Here is a 24,261-nt window from a genome sequence, read left to right on the forward strand (position 1 = left end):
CCATGGCAACGGGGGCGGGGCCAGGCACCTGCCGCGGCGCCATGGCAACGGGGGCGGGGCCAGGCACCTGCCGCGGCGCCATGGCAACGGGGGCGGGGCCAGGCCCCCAGCGGGGCGGTCTGTATTTATTGCCTTTAATACACATCGTGTTTAGACTTCATGCAAGATGAACATGCTAACGCTTCTTACTAGGAACTGCAGTTGTTCCCGTGAACATGAGAAGCTGCTGTTCTACTACTACAGGAAAAGCCCAGAGAAAATCAAGCCCAGCTGGCTGCAGGTGACCTGTAAGCACCCGTAAGCACACTGACACCTACACACAGCCTGCCCGGGCACGGGTGACTGGCAGCAACAGCTCCCGAGAACACAAAAGCCATTTGCTGATCCAAGTATTGATGTGGTCCAGGAATTCTCAAGACTTGGTGAGCATCACAGCTACAACGTAGGACAAAAACACAGAGACAAATTGAAGGTTATGGTGCTAGAGAAAAATCACAGAACACAAAATATAACCCTTTATTAAAAATTAGTGTTCCATTTCCATTTAATGCACTGAAAAAAAATATAACATGGTTACTGCATTAATTATCCATTAAGCTGACTCTTAAAAGTTAGACATAAAACAAAGTCTGATGCTACAAGAAAACAGTTTGATCACAGAATGTCAGTTTAAACAATAATATTCGCTATGCTCTGCATGAAAAACATTACAGAAATCCAAAGACCTCTACTACTATTATACAAATTCAGCTCCAACATCCCTCTGAGGTAGGGGAGGGTCTTACCACTGTTTTATTACAGATGAGGAAAAATTACACACAGAAAAAGTAACTTTCTGTTTATCACCAAGTTAGTGGCAAAGCTGTGAACAGGACTCATGCCCACTCATCCCTAAATAAAACCTCTCTAGTTCTCCTAACAGGATGGATGGTGTGGAATTTGACTGCAAAGATTTAATGCCAAGGATTGTCAGAGGATATAATCTAGTTGCATGAGACGGGCTGCTGGGCCAGACACACTCAGCTAAGGTATGCTTCCTCAGTATCTCCTAGAGCGAGCTGTGTCTGAAAATGAAACAACCTCACCAGAAAACAAAAATCTACTCAAAAGCACAGTAAGAACTGCCTGTTCCAAGCAGAATGCAGCTTTTCAATAACATATCCATGTCAGTCCCTCCAGTGCCCTCCCAGTCTCAGTTTTATTTTATCCAAGAAATGCAAGAGATAAAGCCAGTGGAATAGAAGGCTGCAATGAGATAAATGTCTACTGTACCAGAACTGAAATGTCAAGGTGAAGGTTAAACAGTTAGTTTTGTCTTGACATTTATCAACCAGCTGGAGGCTGCTACCCTGCAGAGCTCTCTCTTTTCACAGCATTGCCCAATTAACACTCAGACTGTGAAGCTGTTTAATACCAAAGACTCAGGAAGGCACCAAGTCCCCCCTCTGCAGAAGGGCTGAGGCTGTTTGCAGTGTGAGGCTCCCACCAGGCATCCACAGCCCCCCTAGCACAGCTTTTGGCTGCCCAGGACAGGCACCTTCTCCACTCTTCCCATCTGCTGACCCAGCATCTGAACATGCACAAGTTCACTCAAATTGAGGAGTGAGGAGAGCAGCGAGGTCTCAAGGAGAGCAGCTAATGAAAGCTGGCTGCTGCAGTGAGAATTCATGCATCACCAACGAGGCTAAAAGGCTTTTCCTCCTCCTAAAGCCAACTACAAACCCACAGGCACATCAGTGAACACTGAGGGTCTGTGGAGGGAGCCATTGCAAGTCACTTAATTTGCAGACAAACGCATACAGTAAGAAGTCTGTATTGTCTTAAGGATGACAATTTGTGATATTTAAAGGCAGCAGTCTCAGGAAGCACAGCTGTCTGCTCTCTCCAGCACTGACAGCTTACTACTGCCAGGTGAATGCTGTACCTCACAACTGCATCATCCTTTCAGTGCTGCTTTTTCTCCCTGATGCCAGGTTGTATCATGACCCAGACGGTTCTTAAAAAAGTTTATTTCCAAGATTAATTTAATCTAAACTCAAATCAGAAATGTAATACTAATTGTTGGCTATGGGAGAGAAAACCAACTAGACCAAAACACAAGCTCTTCTCTGCTCCTCACAGCCCAAAAATTCACAGATTTAATCCATTTCATTCATGAATCTTGGCAGCACAGAATTCACCCACGGAATGAAAGCCTCTGGATTAGCACACAGATCTGACACATTCTCTTGCACACTCTCCCTCCCATACCTGTACTCCCCAGAGAAAAGAAATTAAAATATTACATTTTTCTGCTTATAACTTTTGAACAGTTTTGCAAGACAACCAGCATTACTTACTTAATCTGTGAACATTCACTATGCTACTAACAAGAAAAAAAAAAATATCAAGCATTTGTGAAGAAACAGAAGTGCCACACATGAATTTTAAATTACAATCTTATTTGTTACAAGATGAAAAAAAGTACAAGAGAATAAATTGAAGCCATTAAGCACAGCACAGAGACCACATCACTACAGGCTCTGCTGGTAGTTTCAAAGCACCCACCACCGTGTCATTTAAGTAGTATCAGCGGAGGGGAAATTTTTTTAAATGCACATCATATTCCAACAGAATTAAAGAAAAACAAAAGTCTTTGTCAAAACTAATCTCAGCAGCTGTATTTTCACTGGCAAAAAAAACAAACCAAAAACAGCTGGAAAACAACTTAGAGAAAGCAATGTAAAAAGAGAAGAGGTTATTAGAGTTTTCCAGGGGCCTTTCAGAAAGAGGCAGGTGCCTTGCTGTGGCAAAGCTGCTTCCTGGATGGGAGGGGAATGACAGGAATGCTGCCAGGGGCACAGCCTGGCACAATCCAACCCTGCAAGTTTGCAGCCATTAGTGTTTTCTTACCAAGCCTTAACAGTTTCATTTTCAAAAGCCTAAATGAGCGGGAATAATTTTGTTGTTCCCTTCTCTTCTTCTATTACTACCAAACATCCACCATCTTCATCCTACTTATGACTTTTGTGTATTATTTGGGGATTATTTTCTTGTCAGGCTTCTGCAGCAGTGTGCTTTAAAACTGGCAAGTAGATCTGGCACTGGCCAGAGCAGTTCAAGACTGACCATCATGGAGACAAGAGCTTCCATGTACAATGTGGGAAGGCAAGAGCAGCTGTGGAGCATCTCCACTGCTGTCACACACCCACAGCTGCCAAGGAACAGCCACCAAGGAACTGTTAATGACATTGGAATCTGTGACCTACAGCTGAGACACAAAAGCATTTAAAAACCCAGTGACAACTTTTCATACTGAACTTGAACCTGTTTCCAGAGCAGCCTTGACTCCAACCTTCTGAGAGGGCCTTCACAATTAGCACCCAACCAAGCACTCAGAATAAAAGTGATTGTTTCAGTTTTAAATCCAGTATAAGCTGCCTGCCTCCTGTGCCCAGAGCCTCTGGCAGCTTCACGCTAGAACGAGACTTTTGTGACTATTCTTCTGTTTCCACTTCAACTCCTATGCTCTAGAAAGGATTCAGAGCAACAAAATCTGAATTCACCAGTATGTGAATATCACCTAGCACTATAAAATGCTGCTTACTTTGTATCCCCCCAGTTGCTGCAGTTTTTCCCTGCTGCTTAAGAAATTTAACATCAAACAGCACTTTTAGGGCACAGGAGGAAACCGATGTCAAACCAATTCCCCAGATTGCCATTGTCTGTATGAACAGGATTACACTGGCACAAGCCTCAACAATGGCAACCCTGCCACAGCCTGTTCCTGAAGTTCTTTCACTTTGAAGTTTCTTCCTGCACCATTCCCATATCCACTTCTCCATCTCCCAAGAAAAGTCATTTCACGTGTATTAACATTTTCAAAGTTTTCTCATTCTTCACAAGGGGAGGTTTTGTGATGACTTGACTCCTGCCTCTTTGGAAGAGCATGCTCCAGAATTAATGAGTTCTAAGGAGAGCTATCTCAGAACACCACCTTTCATGTGTGTACTGGGGAAAGAGGTGGCAGCAACCACCCATGCAGTGCACCTGACCACGGGGCAGCAACCGTTCCTTCTGGGGGTTATGGGATGGAGTGTTTGCCAAGAGTAGCCATGTTCAAGTTCTCCCCACCCCCTCTTCAGTATTTTGGTCTAAAACCTGGAGTTGCATTGTACAAAGCCCAAAGAGGGCAGGTATCTGGGAAAGGCTTTTCAAATCACCCCATCTCATCTGGGGAATGCAGTACTTGTCACAGGAGGCAAGAGAGCTGCACTGGCTGTGCAAGAGCGACCACAAGTTGCCAGAAGTGGTGTCCAAATTCCACTCCTCCCATGCCTGACAAGGGGAACAGTCTGTACTTCAGGCAGTGGTGCAAAATGAACATCTGTGTCCCCAAAGGCCTTGGCCTCCAGCGTTGCGTTGTGCGCACAGAATGCCCGTTCGCTCCTCTAGGGAGACCAGTCCGCAGCACCCAACGGGTCCCTCCCCGCTTCCTGGTCTGCCCAGAGCGCAGGGTTCCAGGCCTGGCCACCAGCCCCTCCCCGGGCTGCCAGGCTAGTGCCCGAGCTGGCGGTCGTCGTAGGTGCTGTACCTCTTGACGTGGATGCGGCGCACGCGCTCCCGCAGCTCCAGGCCCTCCTCCTCCTCGCTGGGGGCCGCCTGGCTGCGGCTCCTGCTGGTCGCCTCCAGCAGAGAGTTATCAGGAACCCGTGGGGTTTCATACAGCAGGACATTCAGCGTCTCCTCATAAATTCGAGCCTCGGGGAACTCAACCTAGAAGAGACAGCACAGGTCCCTTCTGTACAGGGTGACTGCACAGACCCGCCGGGGAGAGGATACCTGAGCCACATGGGACAGCGAAGGGACTGCAAGTGAGGAAGATGAGCAAAGCAGCCCAGGTCCTAGCAGAGGACCACTCCCACCACCAGCTCGCCTACCTCACCCTTTCTTTCCAACTGTCCTAGGAGGGAATAGGGCAGTAGTTCTGGTTCTGAAGTGCCAATACTGGGCTCTGCTCACCTTCCCTGGAAAGGCACCCCTGGAGTTGCCACGCTAATCGTTATCACATTGTCATGCACGTAACTCATCCCTTTAGGGTGTGCTGTGCTTGAAAACAAGTCTTTAGGTACCTTTGCAAAACCTGAGGTGGGAGACTGAGAAGAATCACTGAAAATGTGGGAAAAACCAAGACAGGCTGATTACTGGGAGCCTGCCCTACTGATCAATTTTTTTAAACAGATGTTCCAGAGTCTGGCACATAAAAGCACAATGTTAATAAAAATATCATTTTTCTAAACAGTGTTTGAGGTCATGTTACCATTCCATTCATTTAATCCCATCCATTTGGGACAGATCAGTTTCAGTATTCTCTTTTTCAGCATATATTTTCCAACACTTTGGAGAAATTTATACTCCCAGACAGAACCATTTAGTCCAACCACAGCGATTACATCAGTGCAAGGGAAAAACAGCACAAAGGAACTGAAGTGAACTTAGGTAGGTATAAGTAGGAGCAGAATTAGATCTTTACTTCATTGTCTTAGAGAAGAAATTAAAAGCATTTACACACTTCAGGGACACAAAATCCATCAACTTTAAGAGACTAGTGCTAAAATGCATGTGCTATCACAATTACCACTCTCAGTCTTTCCTTCCTCAAACCTGCACCCTATTTTGTCTCCCCTGAACCCTGCCTGCTGGCAGGCAGCATCTCCACCAGGACCCCAGCTCATCCTGCAGCCCCCAAAGCAGCAGCCACCCTAGGAGACACCCCAGTCATTTCCCTGTCACTGACCATCAATTCTAGCCAATATTCAGGACCACTGGTATCAAAGCTTTTCCAACAGGTGACATTGTTTGCCCTAGCAATTTGGCTTAAGTTATACAGTTTGTATCTTTCTGCCATGTACGACCAACCTGATTTTTCCAACACCACAAGAGACAGGTGGGTGCAGCTCCTTTACCTTGGTTTGCTTCTTCTCTGTGGCGTACACTATGGAGGTGCAGCAGACCTCGGCGAGCTTCCGGCCCTGCCCGTAGAAAGACCAGCAGCAAATTTCATCCCCTATGACATCCTTGATGAAGAGAACTCGGCCGTTGAAGCGGAGGGAGAGCTTGTCAAACAGTTCTATGTTCTTCAGCAAGTTGTCATCCGAGTTACTGAAACACAGCAAGGAAAGAAGGACCTTGGGTTTGGTGGTTTTCCAACCGGCCGTGCCTGCAGAACTCCTCTGCCTGCTCACCAGGCTCTAGGCATTGATCTCACTGCAGCACACAAATAACTAGTGACTCATTGCCACATGCTGCCAAGAAAAGAGGGCAATAGCCAATTCAGATACAAATAAGATGCTCTGATCCCATAAGCAAACCCACCAGCCTTTAGAGGTCAAGTTATATAACTAATGACAGCACAATTTCCCAAATCATTGCATCAACCACCTACAACTCTCTCTTGCCTGATGCTCAGGACAATTAAATCACAGGCCAACTGTACTTCAGCTTAGTGACAGCAGAACCCCAAAGAGTCACCCTGTGCTAGGCCAGCTAGAAAGCCAGGTGTGCTGCATGTGGCACTAGTGAAACCACACACACATTTCCATGATGAATATGTTATTTAGGAAACTTATGGACAGCCAGCACCATGGGGGATCTTAATTGCTTTCCAAAGCCAGATCTAGATGCTCTAGAGAAAAAAGATGTACATGGTATGATAGCTTTAAAATCAAGTAAGCCTGTGAGAAAGCTATTCTTAACACTTAAATTTTACTTCAATAACAACATAATGGCCAATCAATGTCCAATTTGACCAAGTAGAAAACAAACCTTGAAGCCTTACTCCTCTGCCAATAGCTTGAATGCAGCTGTACTGAAAGGAAGTACACTGTGCCCTTTGTCTCTTTCTATAGGTGGCTGGAAAATAACATGTGGATATGTGGAAATTACTGGACATATTGCCTAGAATCCAGAATGCAGCCTGCTGAAAAATAGGCTGTTCTCAGCACTCCCCCAGGTAGCATTTCCTGACTACCTGAAATACCCCACTGGTCAGAACCCATCTCTGACAGACAGACACCTGTCTGTCTAGAGAAACCGGCAAGGTTGCATCTCAGACTGAACAGCCAAAAATGAGGCTCCTCCATAGCATAAAGGATCACTCATATGGCTTCTGTGACTGGTTTGGGAAAATGCAAAGCCATTCTGGTAGCACCATAACAAAAGGAGTGTGAGAGTTACAGCATAAAACTAAATAAATAATGTCAATTTATACAGGAGAAAAGCAAATAAATTCTTGCCCTGGCCTTATGTGTGTTGTTCCTGAGCAGGCCAGGTGCTCTCCCTTGTAACCAAATAATTAACTGATTATAGGCACTGGAAGACCAAGAATTCCTGTAAGTCAAAGTGCTGGCAGAGGTATATGCAGGCTCAAAAGTAAATCTAAACTGCAGAGGTGTGGATCATGGCTGAGTTAGCTCTGCATTGATGAGGGAAACTGTTTTGCATTATCCAGGTTCCATCCAGTTTCAGCCACCATTAATAGCCTCATTGTTCTCATCTCTTGTCCCTTGTTTCTGTCCATCTTTCTCTGGACTGTCCACTAGACTTCAACAGACACAGTTTGTTGTGTTCTCTCCCATTTAGACTCAAAAGAGTCAAAAATAACTGCACTCAAATCCATAAAAGACCATTGTTGTCATCAAAACAAAATGGAAAATATACCAACAAAAAAAAAATAACACGGAAAAAACCAAACCAGCTGGTCATGCCACCTCCCTCCACTCCCACAGTCAGAGGGAAACCTTCCCCTTACAGTGGGGAAAAAACTGACTTACCTGGTGTAGGAGTATTTGTTGTTGCTTCTATTATAAAGCAGCTTCACAACAGGCTATTGAGAGAGAAAGAAAAAGCGTAGGAAAGGTAAGTTCAGTGTTTGAATACATTTAGCAGAGTCCATCTGCCATGGGACAGTTGTGGGAAAGCTTGAAATACCTTCATGGATGATTCAATCAGTCTCTCCTCTTCTTTGGGAGAGGTGATAATAGGGATGCTGCACACAGGCTCATAAAGGTCTTTCTTGTCCTGTTTTAAAGAGAAAACAAAAAAAAAGAAAAAAAGAGGAAATTAACTCAAGAGAGAAGCACTAAGGCCAACACCTGCTGCTGCCTTCTCCAGCCCCTCCAGCCATGTTCCCAAATCCTGTGATGCAAAGGAAAAGCTCCATGTTGCCATGGGAACCACACAGCCTTACCTGGCTCTGCAGCCCAGAAACACAGCAGAGAAGTTTCTCAGCCCCAGAGGGCAGCAGTAACTGGAATACTGGGATGCAGATGGATGTCCTTGTCAGCTATAGCAATGACTCTGAGCTTAAGTCATATTTGGTTTGAGCAGGTTTATTACTCTCCCTTTTTTTGAAGAAAAGGAAAGCAAGAATTTGCAGCAACTGTAACAAACTCCAACCACTGCAGTAAGAGCAGCAGCTTCTGTGGGAACAGCACGGCATCAAACAGGCTCCAGCCCCTTGGGACACAGCAGCAGCCACCAGGAGCCTGTGACTCCAGATTCCTCATGTAGCAAATTAGGGAAAGCTCAATAGCTGACAGGAAAGCTTTGGAACATCCTGTTTCTAGAAGAAAGGTTTTTAATTCCAAGCCAGGAGGAAAATGGTCAGTGTGGGTTTGCTTCTCTTTCAACGGATACAAGAAGTAAATTGAACTGCATATGTGAGGTATTTATTAATCACGATGTTTTGTCCTACAGAAAACATTCATTTCACAATCTTAAGACTATTAATATGTTGAATACATTGCATATGGGGTAACCTTATTAAAAACTTGGCAGAACAAGCTGATTTCAATCAGCTAAAATTGCAGGGACTCCTAAAGTAAGTCTTATGTATTTGCAGAGCAGTGGGAAACTGACACCAAGGCCCTGAAAGCACCCAGTGCTGACCAGAGAGGGGGGTTTTCCTCCATTAAGACTCAAACGCAGAAAAAACTTCCCATGTTTTCAAAGATTCAAACCTATTCGGCCTATAAATATTATCTAATTAGACGTGACATAACTTGGGGGAAATTCAGACAAATGTGTTAAGGTCTTTTAAAACACAAGCTCAAAAGAATCATATTTATTCAAGCAGTTTCCTTTAAATGTCTGGCTTTTATTTAATTCTGCACAAGAACTCATTCACTATCGAATTCCTAAAGAAAATTAAAAAAACCCAAAAGGAACTCACCTGACTGCTGCCTCATTTTCTTTCCAGGCTGCACCTCTAAGACCATTAAATACACTCTCAAGTTGTCTTAAGTAAATTTCATAGTAAACCACCCACTAAAATCTTCCCAGGCTACTTTAATTTCTTACCTGCAGGGCTGCTTGGCACATGTCCACCAAGCCCTGAATGAGATAGTATTTGGCTTCTGCCATCAGCTCTTTGATCTCCTGCCTGTGTTTCGGAAGTGCAATCGTGTCATCTCGGAGATAGTTTAAAATGGTTCCAAAGTGCTTCCCACAACGGTCTATAAGGATCCAGCCTGAAAAACAAGCATCACATCATTCCAGTCACCACAGCAGTAGGGGGCAGGAAAAGGCTCCTCAGAGAGGCTAACTGATGGCATCGTTGGCACAAGTGGAACACGCTTCTGGGAGGAGGAAAGCCAGACTTTTCAACAGAGCAAGGCTATTTCAAGTTTTAAAGGTGAAACCTGGATGTCCCTTCCCATGACCACACCTTTGTAACAACACCAACAATCTGCACACCAGCTGCCACCACAGGGAAGGGAACCAGCCCTTCTACTGACAATTTTAGTAACAAAGGACCTGTTTTCATAAAGCAGAGAAGACTGTTAGTGCCAATGGGAGCTGGCTGCCTCATGTTCCCTGTTATTTTTGGAATACACCACTCCCTACATCCTTAACCAAGCATAGTCTTCAGATATTTTAAAAAACTCCATTCAAACCCAGCTGTTTTACAGGATTCCCATTAAGAAAAGCCTTTCCCTCACCTTCCTTGTCTGTGAGCACCTCCATCCTGCCGCTGAACATGGCCTTGAGCATCGTGTCGTGCCGGGTCAGCACCTGCACCGTGGTGTAGTACAGGGAGCCCCCCACGTTCAGCCGCACGTACTTGTTTCCCAGGCTGCCCCCTTTGAAGCTGCAGGGCTTGGGCTTGGGGCCCGCGGCGGGGCAGAGGGTGGTGCTGAGACACGTGTCCCCCGACATCTCCCTCCGTAGGTAGATGACCACCCTGCAGAGCGCGGGCTTGGCGGGCCCCGCCGTGGTGGAGCGCTCAGGAGGCGGCAGGCGAGGGCGGCCCGGCCGGGGCGCTCATTCCCACCGGGCCCTGAAAGAGACCAGCAGGGTCAGCACGGGCCTGGGACGCCCAGGTACAAGAAGCACGGAGCCCACCACGCAGAGGCACTTCCAGCAGATTCCAAGGACACACACACACACACACACACATGTTCGTACAGGGCCAGCAGCTGCTTTTCAAAGGCAGGCAGCAGTAGGGGCTGCCCAGCACGGCCCTGCCTCCTGCCAGCCCCACAGCACTGCTGGAATTCCACTCCCTCTCCACGTGCCAGAGGAATGCCACTGCCTTTTTCTGTGCAGAGCTGAGACCTGCTGGCAGAGCTCCCTGCCCTTCCCTCTGCTGGGGGTGCCTGCCCAGGGGGGTTGCTGTTAGTTCGTTTTTAACTGGAGACTGACAAATGTCTCTTCAAATGTTTCAATGCTGAGAAGCTGGACCATAACATTCTATTTCCTGGCAGCTCTGTTCATTCAGAGCTCTTCTTCCTCCACCCTGGAATGCCAAGCAGTCAGTGAAGTTTTAATAAAAAAAAATATTAACACCACATCCCACCAAGTCTGACCAGTCTCTGGAATCTCTGTCTCAAGTAAAGAGCCAGCCAGTCCCTGCTGCCTCCTCTCCAGGCTCCCACCCTGCTTGTCCTTCATTGACAATAAGCTCAAAATGGAAACAAACAAACAAAAGAACAAAACTGATGAGCCAGACTTTAGGGTTTTTACCCAGAAAAGTACAAATACAGGTTTCTTACTGACCCTTCTTCTAATAATGATTGTTCTCAAAAACACTTTGCTGTTTTTTTAACTACTCCTTCAGGATACAAGTATCTCTTCTCTGCCTATGGCACATGAGTAACTGTTTATAAATAAATATAATAACCTGCTAATTATATTGCTACCCTTCCTACATGCCTTGTCCTTCTCACCCCACCTAAGCTTTCAAGATAAGAAAAAACCCACAACCACCCATCAGCACAGCAAACTACCTGGCAGCTACAGATGGCATTGTGAAACTGCCAGAGATCTGAGCGACTCCTGAACTCAGCACAGCATTGCTCTGTGATTCCAAACTCAATTATTCTAATTAAGAAACACTACAAACAACATCTGTGAAATAACAAGCAATAAAAACACTCTGCAAGTCATGAAGACACCAACCAATCCTAGGAACTTTTGCACCAAGAAAGCCCAGTTTGTCTATGAGTGCTTTAACTGGAACTCCCACCAGCATCCACCACCCTCCCCTTCCCACTCCACCCTGCCCCTGGGCATGGCAGGGCTCCTTCCAGCCCAGTGGGCCTCAGCAAACCTCAAAGGCAGCTGCAGGCTCACCTGGAAGGGGCTGGAAAAGCAATTCCTGACAGGTTGGCGAGCAACACAAACTGTGCGTTCTGGTTGTGGTGTGATGGCAGGAGTCAGTGACTCAGACAAAGCAGCTCAGGGGTACAGAGAAACCAAGCAGCAGCTGCCCAGGCACTGTCAGTGACTCTGCTCCCCTGAGCAGAGCTGTTCATGGCCCAATCAACCCCTGAGTCAGCAGGGGCTACACCTCACAGAGAGACTGAGACCTCAGGCCCACACGTTTCCTGTCGATGTCCTGCCCCGCTTGAGCACCCTTCCAGGGCAAGAACAGGTTTGTGGAGGCAGCCACAGATTCCAAACAGAATCCGGAAGCAGACAGAGCTCCAGCTGCCAGCAGTGACCTGCCTGAACGTCACCATCAGAAAGGGTGTCCAGCCACCTCGGGCCGCCCTGGCCTGCCAGGACGGGGAGCACACGGACAGAACAGAACAGAACAGAACAGAACCCCTGCTCAGCCCCCCGAGCAGCCAGCAGTGCTGCTGCTCACACCTGCTCACACCTGCTCACACCTGCTCACCAACGAGCAGGAGGCTTTGCTGTAACCACCAGCGTAACCTTTAATTAAGCCCCTTCACGCGAGAGAAAATCTCCTGCGTCCCTTCCCTCCTGCCCGGTGTGGGAGGCGGAGAAGGGCGGTGGAAGTGACACAGCAGCCCGGACACCGCGCCAGGAAATGGTCCCTGCCGGGAACTTCCATAAACAGGGATAATGTCCCCGGCTCCAGGAGCCCCCCCGCCCCGCTCCCGGCCCCGCTCCCGGCCCCGCTCCCGGCCCTCGGCCCCCGGATGGCGGCGGCCCCGCAGCACGCACCGGGGGGTGGCGGCGGCTCCGCGGGGGCTCCGCCGGCCCAGCGCCCTGCTCCGGCTCCCTCCCCGCGGCCGGCAGCTTCCTCGCGGGGCCCGGCCCGGCACCTGGAAAAGCAAACGGCGGCTGAGCCGGCGGCTGCTGCGGGAGGCCCGGGCCCGGCAGAGCCCCGGCCCGGAGCGCTGTCCCGCCCGCCCGCTCACCCGCCCGCCTGAGCTCATTTCCTCCGCGCCCCGCCGGGAACCGGCGACCCGGAAGCGGTTCCCGCCCCGGTGCAGCTCCCGGCGCGCCCCGCGGGGTCGCCGTGGCAGCGGGAGGGGCCGGGAGGTTCCGGTGCCCGGAGCCGCGGGTCCCGCCGGGCCCCCCGAGCGCCGCGGGGCGGGGGTCGCGCCGCGCCCGCCGGCAGGAGAGGAGGAGAGCCGAGCCGAGCCGAGCCGCCCCGCTCCACCCCGTGCCCGCGGCCCCGGCCATGGCGGAGGCGGCGCTGGGCGCGGCGGGCCTGCACTTCGACGAGCTGAACAAGCTGCGGGTGCTGGACCCCGAGACAGCGCAGCAGACGGCCCAGCTCCGCGAGGAGTGCAGGGTCTTCCTCGACAGTGAGTCCTGCGGGGCCGGGCCCGGGGCCGCCCGCTGCCCCCGCAGCCCCCGCACACCCCGCACACCCCGCACACCCCGCTCTCTGACGGGCTGGAGCCGCCGTGGCACCGTGTGGGATCCCGGCCCGGCCGAGCGCTCCCCGGCAGCTCGGAGCAGGGTCAGGGAGGCGGGCTGGGGCAGCTGGGGCAGCAGGGGCTGGGGCAGCAGGGGCAGCAGGGGCTGGGGCAGCAGGGGCAGAAGGGGCTGGGGCAGCAGGGGCAGCAGGGGCTGGAGCAGCAGGGGCTGGGGCAGCAGGGGCTGGGGCAGCAGGGGCAGCAGGGGCTGGGGCAGCAGGGGCTGGGGCAGCAGGGGCAGCAGGGGCTGGGGCAGCAGGGGCAGAAGGGGCTGGGGCAGCAGGGGCTGGGGCAGCAGGGGCAGCAGGGGCTGGGGCAGCAGGGGCTGGAGGGGCTGGGGCAGCAGGGGCTGGAGCAGCAGGGGCAGCAGGGGCTGGGGCAGCAGGGGCTGGAGCAGCAGGGGCTGGGGCAGCAGGGGCTGGGCAGGCTCCCGCCGGCCCGCCAGGGCTTCCCTCCTTTCTCCCTCTTCGGTAGCCTAGTGAGTAGCAAGACCTGACCATGTACCTGTTCACAGTAAACTCTGCAAGCTGAATCTAAAGATTGTGGCCTGTAGCAGGAGCATTTATCTTTAGAGGTGTTTTGAATGTTACTTGACTATTTTTTTTCTTTGCAGAAATAGTAGAATTTCAAAAAATAGTGGGCAGCTTAATTGAACTTGTTGATCAACTGGCAAAAGCTGCAGAAACTGAGAAGATGAAGGTATTGTGCAGTTAATTACTGGCTTGTCGTGTGCTCTGCATGAAGAACCAGGTCTCTCCTTCCTTCTTTGTCAGCCTAAGGACCCCTTGTCTGTCCCTCTGTGCACTTATTGTCTGGCTGCAGTATAAATTCCCAGGACTTTAATTGATACTAACATCTGGAAGACTTTTACAGGCACACTGAGTGTCACCTTACTCTTACATTTAACAGTCCTGCTGGTGCTGCTTATCTACATGTTTGCACATACACAGAGCCTGTATTTTTTTAATAACTTCTTCCACTTGGAGCTTTGTTCTTAAGAGGCATGAGAGGCTCTGTGAGGAGGAGGAGGAAGGCTTTCTAAAGACCAGATCAGTGAATAGATCTATAACTACCTCTGAAATATTCTTTATGTATTTCTGTGTCACCAAGTGCTGTGGGGTTTTTTACATGTTAGCATAGAAACAGAAATGAATGTTCAGCACAATTGTAGGTCATTGTTTTTTTCCTTATTTGCTCAGGGGAAAAAAGCTCCTAACCAGAGCTGGTCTGTAGGAGCAGTCAATGCTCAGCTTGGGTTCCCAGAGGAGCCAGGGGCTTTGTGCCCTGGGTTTGGATGAAGTCTCAAATATCCTTCACCTGCCCAACCTCTGCAGGCACTCTGCCTGTCTCCAGTGTTCAGATGTCACCCTCCTTCACTGCTAGCATGGCTGAAACATTGCAAAATCAACCTGCTCATAGTGAAAGGATTAAAAAAGCTGGATCCCAGTAGGTGCAGGTCCCTGACCCTCTGTTCTGACAGGCCATCGGGGCACGGAACCTGCTCAAGTCCATGGCCAAGCAGAGGGAAGCTCAGGAGCAGCAACTCCAGGCTCTGATAGCTGAGAAGAAGATGCAGCTGGAAAGGTAAGTTTGTTGCACACTTCTGGTGGTGACACAGGCTGGAAGGTCCCTCTCAGGAGCTGTGTGGGGCTGCAGGACGTGACCCTGCAGAGCAGTGACCGTGGCTGTTCCTGCAGGTACCGGGTCGAGTACGAGACGCTGTGTAAAACTGAAGCAGACCAGAATGAGTTCATTGACCAATTCATTTTCCAAAAATAGAGGAGTTTTCCGATGAAACCAGCCTCACTTGGAAACTTGATCATTCCAGAATCTTGAAGACTTAAAAAATATGCAATTTTTCACTGTGTATGAGTGATGGTTTGTACAAATGGAAGTGTCTTAATTTGGTGTGAATCACACTACAAGTGGCAATAAGGAGGAGGCAAAGACTGTTCTGTCCTTTGATTTTCTACAAGTTTTGTACAGTTCTAATTCAGATTATAGTGGAATTAATGCTCTTGCTATGTTTTGTCCCTCACTTTTTGAAGTGTACAGCTCTTTCAAAGAAATTGGACAATAAATTATTGTTTGCAGACTTTCTGGAGTCACCAGAATTAGTTCATACTGCCACGTTATTTTTGAGCTCGAAAGTTTACAACTCCCTGGCCAGTTGGAATGAGTTTCCTGTATAGAGTGTCCTTCCTGTCTGTCAAGATACAGCACAGAAGCAACAGTAACTTTTATCTGTACTGACCAGATGATTTTTTCTGTAGAGCTAGGAGAAATCCCAGAAATTAATTATTAACAGAATAGATCAATTGCAGACACACAAACCAGCAGAAACCACAGCAGAATTACAAGTTTTATGCCTGAGCTGAGTTTGTGCAGGTTGTGACATTTGGAGAACTCTTCCATGGGTGCTGGTGCTGCTGGGAGGAATGAGACAAACCACCCAGGGTGGCACCACTGGCACCAGGGGTAGGTAGAAACTGTGAACAGAAGTGTGACATTTAACAAATCTGTGATCTGAGATCACAAAAACATGTTTTGTGTCTTTCTTCAGAATGACATGGAGACGTTGGCCTTCCCAAAGCTGTGGAAAGTTTGCATTTTACACCAGTGAAGCCCTGGAACACCCAGGCAGTGCCTGAACAGCCTCCTCAGTGCCCTGTCCCCTCACACCAGTTTGATTCTTGCAGATCAGGTTGAGAACTTAAAAATACAAACCCAAAACCCCACCAGCCCTGGATTTCTGTCAGTCAGAGGTTTAATTTACTTGGGCAGCTATTTCCTGTGTGAACTATCTGCAGTCTCCTGGTCACTTAAAGATCCTTTTAGTCATTCCCTTAAGAAGATGAAGTGCAGTTTAATGCATTTAGTGTTTTATTTCCATACTAGAAGTGATTTCATGGAAGAGAGAAGTTTACAAATCCTTGTGTACTCCTCAAGTACTTCAGAATCCTCTAGGCAGTAGGGCTCGTGCCCAAAAAAAGTTAACTTTATGCATTCAGAAACCCAGATTTTGGCACATTTCATCACTGATCACAGAGTTACAATTAACCAAAATTGAAGCAGAGCAAAAGAAGGAAAGATGATAAAGGAAGGGGTGAGGAAGTTAAGAAATGCTTCAGAAGCCCAGCCTTGCAGATTGGCGTGTCATCAGTTAGGGATTTTGCAGAATATGCTCATGGAAGGCAAATTGCTTAGGTGGTTTTCTAACAGTCATCTTGGAAAAGGGAACTGGGAAGCAGAGAACCAGCCGTGGTTCCCCCTGGCAGGGGCACCCCCCGAATGGTCACCGGGGGCTCTGGCCACGGGGGGCACAGCCCCTGCCCACAGCTCTGCCAAAGCTGCTGCAGGTGACAGGAGAGTTGTGCTCTCAGACCAATTCCCATTTCCTTCTGGGAGCCAGAGGCTCTGGTAACAGCTGTTGCAGCCAACACCAGGGGACAGGTATTGTCCCAGAGGAGCAGGCCAGGTCCCCACACAACCCAGTGTCTGGGGCTACTTCCGCTTCCTCTTCTCCGCCTGGTTGTAGTGGGGGTGGCAGAGCATGGTGCAGAGCAGCAGCAGGGGCACCAGCAGGTAGGGCACGTAGATGGAGAGCAGGACCAGGCGCTCCCGCTGCGTCCGGGGGCCCGGGAGCTCCGACCTGGAGAAGTCGTGGAACAGGATGTGCGCCAGGATGGCAAACAGAGTTGTAGCTACGTGGGTGGAGTAGATAATGGCAGGAGTCCTGATCCATTTGCAGCCACCTGTACAGGAACAAAAAGGAAAAGATACTGAAGTATTTTGAAACAAGCAGAATCCAGTGGCTTTTACACCAGCAGGTTAAGGGCCATGTCTGACACGAGCCAGAGGCACCTCACATGGGCAGTAGGAAAAACAAGAACTAGCAGCAACCCAGAAGAATTCTCTGCCTTTGTGGAGGTTTAGAAGGAGGGTGTGATCTCAAAAGTTTTCAAGTAACAAAGTGAGTCCACAGGCTTGACCCAGAGCTTTATCTACAAAGGGAGCGTGACACAGCCAAGTGTTGATGCTGCCTCACAGAACTGGCTGCAGTGGAGAAGGGCCTGTGGTCATGGTTTGGTTTCTGACTGACCCTAGTTCTGTGCTGCTTTCTCAGACACAAATGGAAAGAGCCCAGCACTCCACTCCCTGTGGCACATCCCTACGACTGCTTGAGGCTGAACAGTAACTTTCCTGCTGCACAGAAAGCAGCTGTCGTGCAGGAACACGGCATGGGAGGTGTCCTGGCACGGGGGTCGTACCAACCTTTGAGGAAGGCGTAGGCTGCGACGGGGAAGAAAGGCAGCTGCAGCAAGGCTTCGCAGTACATGAAGGCCTGAAACCACTCTGGGGGCTGCAGCATCATGGGGTCTCTGAAGGAGGCTGCATACCCCTGCAGCACCTCTGTCAGCTGCCGAAAAGAACAAAACAGGTTCACACTGGATGGGGAAACTGACCCTCCCCTGGTGGGGAGGTGAGGGCTGGGAAAGGTGGTAAACTGAGGTGACCTCCTGGCACATGAGGCTTCACTCTGCAGCTCAGTCTGAACAGGGACCACACTTCTCAAGTCTTGAAAGCAACGAGCCCTTTCAAGTGACCATCCCATTCCATTAGGCATTTATTAAATTTGCACTACAGGCAACTTCAAGATTGCTACAGCATAAAGTGCAGTTGCTTCCCAAATGCTACTCCTGAAATGCCATTTCCCACCAGCAAAAAACCCCAACGAGAAGAGATCTGCACCTTGACATTGGTAGGTATTGAATATCTCTTATTTTCCTCCTTCTGACCCTCCAGCTGCCAGCTGAGATGGGCTCAGTGTCCCTGGCAGGTGCCACCCAGCCCAGAGGGGTCTGAGGAGCACACTGAGCCCTTCCCCTGAGCACCAGGTGCTGGCTGCTCCAGCTGCTGGATGTCAGGATTTTGGCTCAGGGAGTTACAATTAGTTTCCATGACAGAAATGTAAATTCCAGCACAGCTTTAAGTTGGACTTTGAACGCAGAGATATGTATTGAGATTTGCTAGTTAACTATTAATTAAAAAGGGTTTCTATAATGGAATCATTCTATAGGCAATTCTAATGGCAAAAATGAAATGCTCTAACTGTACAGCTCAGCTAGGGAGCTATGGCTGAGCTCATCCTGATGAGAGCTGAGCTGATTACCTTTTATCCCACTGTTATTTTAACCGACTTTATTGTATTCATCGTCTTCTATAAGCTTATTCAAAACCCACCAAACCAGAGATTTGTACACATAAATTTGGTTGCTGGCATGCCTGCTTCTGCCGGGGAACAATTCCCTGTTACATTCTTGGCAGGAGCACGAGAAAAAAATCAGGATCAGCGTGACCGAGGCCACGGCGGCCGCGTCCCGGGCACGTGGCGGGTGCCGAGCCCGCCGGCACCTCCGCTGGGACCGGCAGGACCGACCCTGCCCCCGGGTGTCCCCGCGCCCGCCCCCTCCCTGCCCGCGGAGCTCCCCCCGCACGCACCTCGGCACACCGCCCGCACCCCGGGCCCCCCGCACCCCGGGCTCCCCCGCACCCCGCCCGCACCCCGGGCCCCCCGCACCCCGGGCCCCCCGCACCCCGCCCGCACCCCGGGCCCCCCGCACCCCGGGCCCCCCGCACCCCGCCCGCACCCCGGGCTCCCCCGCACCCCGGGCCCCCCGCACCCCCGCACCCCGCCCGCACGCACCGAGATCCCGGCAGCCGGAGCTGCCCACGCTGAGAAGCGGCTGAGCCCGTCACCCCGCGGGCACCCCAGGATTTCTAAATACTGTTTCACTGAAGCAAATTTACTGCCATTTGCAGTCCCCCCCTTATGTCTCTACGTAACAGGTTCCGTATAAAAGGCCCCGGGAGCCAGCGGAACAAGCCGCCGGCTCCGCAGACACCAGCCTCGCCTCAACCCCCGCCCCGCCCGCCCCGACTCACGGGCTGCGGGTAGAGGCCGCGGGGCAGCAGCGGCTGCAGGTCGATCAGCAGCGAGATGGGGATGTGCGAGAGGAAGTAGAGCGCGAAGAGCCGCTCCCGCCACCGCGGGGCCGCCGCCATCGCCACCGGGCCCCGCCACCGGTCCCGCCCGCCGCGCCAGGGCCCGCCCACCGCGCCCCGCCCCGCCCCGGCAGCAGAAGGCGGGACCGGGATGGGGCCGGGACCGGGATGGGGCCGGGACCGGGATGGGGCCGGGACCGGGATGGGGCCGGGACCGGGATGGGGCCGGGACCGGGATGCGGCCGGGACCGGGATGGGGCCGGGACCGGGATGCGGCCGGGACCGGGATGCGGCCGGGCCCCGCGCCCCTTCCCTCGGCCACTCCAGCCGCAGCCCCCCGCCCGGGGCAGCCGGACCCCCCCGCCTTTACCGCGTCTCCCGCGGTTCTAACTCCGGCCGAGCGAGCAGCGGGGGCTCTGGGCTCATCGCTCCCTCACACCCAGCAATAAGACAGGAGGCCAAGAGCTTCAGTGCAGGATGTGTCCTCATTGCTGCGGCCTCGTGGGACCCCAGATCACCCCAGTTATTCCCAGGTTCAGGGGGGGCTGGCGCACTGCACTGCAGTGGCAGCAGGGGGAAAGGCAGCTGCTAAATACAGCAGTGAAAACAAGACCCGAAGTGAATGAGAAGAGGACAGCAGAGATACAGTCCCCACCCTTCACAATATCAAAAATAATGAAAAAAAAATAATTATAAAGGAAACATCATCAGAGCAGCCAGTGGAGCGAGCAGCACACGGCGGCCTGAGCACCACACCACGGTCCTGCCACAGTACCAGAGTCCTGCTTTCTGGAGGGTCAGGACACCTGGATGCTCAGAAATTCAGCTGAAACAGGAGCTGCTGCAGCTGCTGGATGTCCTGATGCTTCTGGAACCCCAGCCAGGGGGCCCAGGCCTGTGGCTGCCTGTGGATTCACTGGGCAGACATGCTGTGGGGCAGAGGACTTGCCCAGCAAGTGTCCAGGTGAGGCTCCAGGCATGAGGGGCTCTCTGAAGGCACCTCTGGCTTGGTGGGGGGAAGGAGGGAGGCTGTGTCCTGCAGCGTGGCCCTGCAGAGATCCCGCATGTCCCTGGGAGCAGCTCTGGCTGTGAAGGTGCTGCAGCTGGAAAGTGGGAATAACCGGAGGCGAAGGGCAGTGGCAGCTTTGGGTGGGGTAGGTGCCTGGCACGGGGTTAATCCTGGGCAGGAAGAAAACAGAAGTGTTCAGAACTGGCAGTGCCTAATCAGCACTGAAAGTGCCCTGGGGGAGATTTCCTCCCGCCCGGTGCTCAGAAAGGTCAGTGAATCACCAGAGAGCCTTGCTACAACTAGAGAAGCTCTTACTATAAGCAGCACTTGAGTAAAACAGGCTCACTGGCCTCCCAGGACAGATGTTCCCCCTCCCAACCTACACCAGTTCCACCCCACTGAACAAGCACAGTTCTGGGCCCCAGTCTCTGTGCAGGGAACACTCAAGCCCAACAGCAAAGTGCTTTCAGATGTCTGTGCCATCCTCCCTGCCTTCCACTGAACCACATCCCGGTCATTAATCAGGAGGAATCACAACTGCCTAGAGACACCTTCTGTCTAGGAGGCCAAAAAGGCCCTGGGTTTAGAGCCCAGGGTATGGACTGAAAGTGGAAGGAGAGTTATAAATAAAATGAATAGATTAGAAGCAAGGTCTAGAAACAGCCTTTGCCAGCAGAAGGTGACTCATCCCACTGAAACAGGGAATCTACCTTGGAGCCAAATCCTCTGGGAGCACAGGAGCACAGCATGGCCCATCCCAGCACTGAGTGCTGAGCATCAGGACCATATTCATGCAGACCATGACTGCCAGATTCCCAGCAAGACTAAAGGACTGGTTCATGCTGGGGTTTGGGGGCTTGGATTTTTATTATTTTTATTCTGTGGGATGTGGGTGTGGTTTTGGGTTTTTTTCTTTGTTTTATTTATGGACACAAATATGATGTTAAAGCACAGGAGGTTCAAATTAAACATAAGGAAAAACTTCTTTCCTGTGAGGGTGACAGTCCTGGGACAGGCTGCACAGAGAGGCTGTGGAGTCTCCTTCTCTGGAGACATTCCAAACTCGTTTGGACATGTTCCTGTGGGATCTGCTGTAGGGGATCCTGCTCTAGCAGAGGAGTTGCACTAGATGATCTTCAGAGGTCACTTCCAACCACGACCACTCTGTGACTTTGTGAAAGCCTGGACCTCCCAGAAATGCCTCCTGTTTGGTGGCAAGTTGATGCCTTAAGTCTTATGAAAATTAAAAAAAACAAACCCAAACCATCAAGGCCTGTTACTTGGGAATAAGAATCAAAATAATAAAAATGAAGCCCCAGGAACACACACAGGATTGGTGTCTAAGACACAGAGACATGTAAATGTAGCTGCAGAAATGGAAACATCCTAGAAATACCTTCCCACACCCTGCTTGATAGTCAAATGTTTATGTAAATACCTTTGAGCCAGAACAGCCTATTTATGTCATCACACCTAAAGCAAGCAGGTTTGGACAGGTCTGAGGCACTGCCCAGCAGCTCCCAGCACAAGCACCAGGCTGATGCAGACACAGGCTCAGCAGGACAGCCCTGCTCCCCAGGCAGCCCCTGCGCTGAGGGGAGGGGGTAAAACCACCAGTGGATCTGCCGGGCCCCCTGCAGGCACCGGGGGTACATCCCAGCTGCAGGAGAGGGGGTGATTTTATGGTTCCCCCATGGGTGACTTGGGAAAGCTTCCACTTCAAAAAATACTTTACAGTGAGCTGATGACTTAAACAATGCACAGAATTTAACCCTTAAGAGAAACCATCTCCTTCCTCTGTGAAACCAAAACAACATCTTAGAGCAGTGAAAAATCTCACCTAGATTCCCAAGCTTTTTAGAATATAAGTGAGTTCTCCTGGTTTCTAATATACACAGACTTAAAACAAACCCTGAATGTCAGCCATGGGCCCCACCGTTTCTTTTTGGTAAGGTAATCTTGCCTTGACACTGAAAACATGCACTGAAAGGTCTCATTGACCATCACAAGTGACATCTCTAATTGATAATGCTCTGCCCTGACATAGGTTTGGACACAACTCACTTGACAGCACTCCTGGGAGGCAAGGTGGGTCAAGGAAAGATAAAGATCACATCCCAGGGAGTAACACAGCCAGAAATGAACCCAAAAGTCCTACTGTTATGGCAGAACTGCACAACCTGGCTTCCACGTCAGCTGAGCTGAGATAGCTCCCCGTGCACACCCTGCCTGGCAGGTGAGCTCTGTCCCCTCTCTGGAGCTTTCACTGAAACGCCCTGTTGAGGTGATGTGTGATAACCCATCAGCCACAGCACTGCCACCAGGGTAACAGCACCTCACCAGCAGGTCCCCCTGAGGCCCTGGCTGTGAGCATGACAAGCACACACAGCTCTGAGAGGTGAGTCAATGCCTCCAAATTCCCTGTATCATAAGATCTTTCACAGGAACTCACGTACTTACCTCTTGCTGCCTTCAAAGGCTCTTCTCTCTGCCAAGGCCCCTGGGATGTATTTCAGCCCTGGAATCCTCTTTAACAGGCTGAAAGGGAACACATGGTCCAGCTTGGAGCCCACAGACTCCGGGAAATCCAGGCAGGAACAGCAGCTGAGCCCATCTGAAGCCAGAGGCAGGTTAAGGAGCACAGACAAAACACACTGGTTTCTGACACAGCCACAACCAGTCCCCTCTGGCCACAAACCACTTTCCCTGGAGAATTCTCCCAGTTCTAGCCAGCACCATGTCCACAGACCATGGGCCTCCTCAGGTCCCTGCCTGCACTAAAGCCACAGGGGAAGAGGAAGCAGGAGGTGGAAAACAAGTGCAGAGCTGGGTGTGATGAGGAGCAGCAAGGCCAGAACGTGAAGCAGAGCAGAGCTCAGGAGACACCAGGAAGCCAGTGCACAACCTCCCTCTCTGGAACCAGCAACCCTGCTCTGCAAACCACAAGGATACAGGCTTTCCCCACCAGAAGCCCACTCAGGTTACCCAGGAGAGAAGAGTGGGGGATAAACCAGGCTACAGAGAGCAGGAACCATGGCACCAGCACCACTGGAACCCTGACCCCGAAGAAGAGAGTCCTCTTCACCTGTGAGCGGGTGCTGGACACCCCCAGCATAGCAAAAGCCACTGGCAGGAACCCTTTGGCATCTTCCACCTGGGACACCCTGGAGACAATGGTCCCAAGCAAGAGGAACAAGAGGGCTGAGAGGATGGTGAAGGCCAGGGTGAGGAAGCAGTGCTTCGCTGTGCCAAAACTCTTCTCAAAGCTGCCACCAAAATACCAGATGATGAGGGCACCACAGGTCAAGGAGGTCAGGTCTTCATAGACAAAGATGTAGGTGACCAACCTGTGGGCTGAGCACCCCGGCACATTAGGAGGGCAGAGGCAGCAGGGAACCAAACCACTGCTTGAGCAGGAGAGGGAGCCTACGGGGCCAATTAATAGCTTTCATTTCTATCCTAGTATAGAAGGAATTTGAGGCCTTTAAAACCAGGTGTAAGTAACAAACCGGAGTTAAACCAAGTGCAGCCTTGGGTACGGCAAACATGGACTGACCCTTCCTGCTTCCCGGGGAGGGCCGAGGAGGGAGCACCGGGCTCGGGGAGGGTTCAGAAATGGGGGGTGAGGAGTGGGGACAAAGAGACTCAGGGAAGGATCGCAGAGGAGGGAAGCAAAGACTGGGCGGGGGACACGGGGAAGGCCTGGGACGGGGCCCAGCGGGGGAAGGGGCCGGGGAGGCGGAGGGCCCAGGAGGCAGCGGCAGCTCCGCCCCGGCGGCCCCGCTCACCTTCCCCCGCACGCAGGGCTGCGGGCCGCAGCGAGGCGGCGGGAGCTCCCCGCAGCAGCCCCGGGACGGAGGCGCCGAGCGACAGCAGCACCGTGAGCGCCGCGGCGGCCGGCGGCCCCCGCCCCGCCGCCATCCTGCCGCGCTTCCGGCCGCCGCCGGAAGGCCTGCACCGTTGCCGCGGCAACACGAGGCGCTGCGGCGCTCCCGTTACCATGGAGACGGGCGGGAGGTGTTCTGGGTTTCACACCCCCCTCCCCTCCTTTTAACATTTTAAAAAATATTATTGTAATTTCCAGAAGGG

At 51.4% G+C, this 24,261-nt stretch overlaps 3 protein-coding genes across 7 annotated transcripts; 1 reads left to right on the forward strand and 2 right to left on the reverse strand.

Annotated features, from left to right (window-relative positions):
• Positions 1-473: 473 nt before the first annotated feature.
• TNFAIP1 (TNF alpha induced protein 1) lies at positions 474-12,711 on the reverse strand. Its single transcript, XM_051635572.1, has 8 exons — positions 12,651-12,711; positions 12,454-12,554; positions 9,981-10,318; positions 9,340-9,509; positions 7,969-8,058; positions 7,812-7,864; positions 5,946-6,141; positions 474-4,755 (listed from the first exon to the last, which is right to left on the reverse strand). Exons 3-8 carry the CDS (start codon positions 10,195-10,197, stop codon positions 4,537-4,539), a joined length of 945 nt encoding a protein of 314 aa, XP_051491532.1. The 5' UTR covers positions 10,198-10,318; positions 12,454-12,554; positions 12,651-12,711; the 3' UTR covers positions 474-4,536.
• A 4-nt stretch (positions 12,712-12,715) lies between these two features.
• On the forward strand, positions 12,716-15,253 carry IFT20 (intraflagellar transport 20). The gene is made up of 4 exons (XM_051635573.1): positions 12,716-13,043; positions 13,771-13,856; positions 14,638-14,741; positions 14,855-15,253. The coding sequence occupies exons 1-4, from the start codon at positions 12,917-12,919 to the stop codon at positions 14,934-14,936; spliced, it is 399 nt and encodes a 132-aa protein (XP_051491533.1). The 5' UTR covers positions 12,716-12,916; the 3' UTR covers positions 14,937-15,253.
• Positions 15,254-16,017: 764 nt separating this feature from the next.
• Positions 16,018-24,106, reverse strand: TMEM97 (transmembrane protein 97). Of its 5 annotated transcripts, none has more exons than XM_051635569.1 (4): positions 23,961-24,106; positions 23,125-23,526; positions 22,633-22,786; positions 17,494-17,577 (listed from the first exon to the last, which is right to left on the reverse strand). In XM_051635569.1, the coding sequence occupies exons 1-4, from the start codon at positions 24,091-24,093 to the stop codon at positions 17,574-17,576; spliced, it is 693 nt and encodes a 230-aa protein (XP_051491529.1). In that variant the 5' UTR covers positions 24,094-24,106; the 3' UTR covers positions 17,494-17,573. The 5 variants fall into 5 exon arrangements, with proteins under 5 accessions (XP_051491530.1, XP_051491529.1, XP_051491526.1 ...); XM_051635566.1 differs by lacking the exon at positions 17,494-17,577 and adding an exon at positions 19,630-20,342; XM_051635568.1 differs by lacking the exon at positions 17,494-17,577 and adding an exon at positions 20,352-21,376.
• Positions 24,107-24,261: the final 155 nt, after the last annotated feature.

The sequence above is a fragment of the Apus apus genome, chromosome 18 (genome assembly GCF_020740795.1).
Source record: "Apus apus isolate bApuApu2 chromosome 18, bApuApu2.pri.cur, whole genome shotgun sequence".
Taxonomy (NCBI): domain Eukaryota; kingdom Metazoa; phylum Chordata; class Aves; order Apodiformes; family Apodidae; genus Apus; species Apus apus.

Coding starts and splice junctions, on each gene's coding strand:
- IFT20 (XM_051635573.1), top strand. CDS start 12,917: ATGGCGGAGGCGGCGCTGGGCGCGGCGGGCCTGCACTTCGACGAGCTG. Junction 13,044..13,770: donor GTGCAGGGTCTTCCTCGACA/GTGAGTCCTGCG, acceptor TTTTCTTTGCAG/AAATAGTAGAATTTCAAAAA. Junction 13,857..14,637: donor CAGAAACTGAGAAGATGAAG/GTATTGTGCAGT, acceptor CTGTTCTGACAG/GCCATCGGGGCACGGAACCT.
- TMEM97 (XM_051635566.1), bottom strand. CDS start 24,093: ATGGCGGCGGGGCGGGGGCCGCCGGCCGCCGCGGCGCTCACGGTGCTG. Junction 23,527..23,960: donor AGCCCTGCGTGCGGGGGAAG/GTGAGCGGGGCC, acceptor CGGGGTGCTCAG/CCCACAGGTTGGTCACCTAC. Junction 20,343..22,632: donor GCCTTTGAAGGCAGCAAGAG/GTAAGTACGTGA, acceptor CTTCCTGCCCAG/GATTAACCCCGTGCCAGGCA.
- TNFAIP1 (XM_051635572.1), bottom strand. CDS start 10,197: ATGTCGGGGGACACGTGTCTCAGCACCACCCTCTGCCCCGCCGCGGGC. Junction 9,510..9,980: donor GGTGCTCACAGACAAGGAAG/GTGAGGGAAAGG, acceptor CTTGTTTTTCAG/GCTGGATCCTTATAGACCGT. Junction 6,142..7,811: donor AACAAATACTCCTACACCAG/GTAAGTCAGTTT, acceptor GCTGTGTTTCAG/TAACTCGGATGACAACTTGC.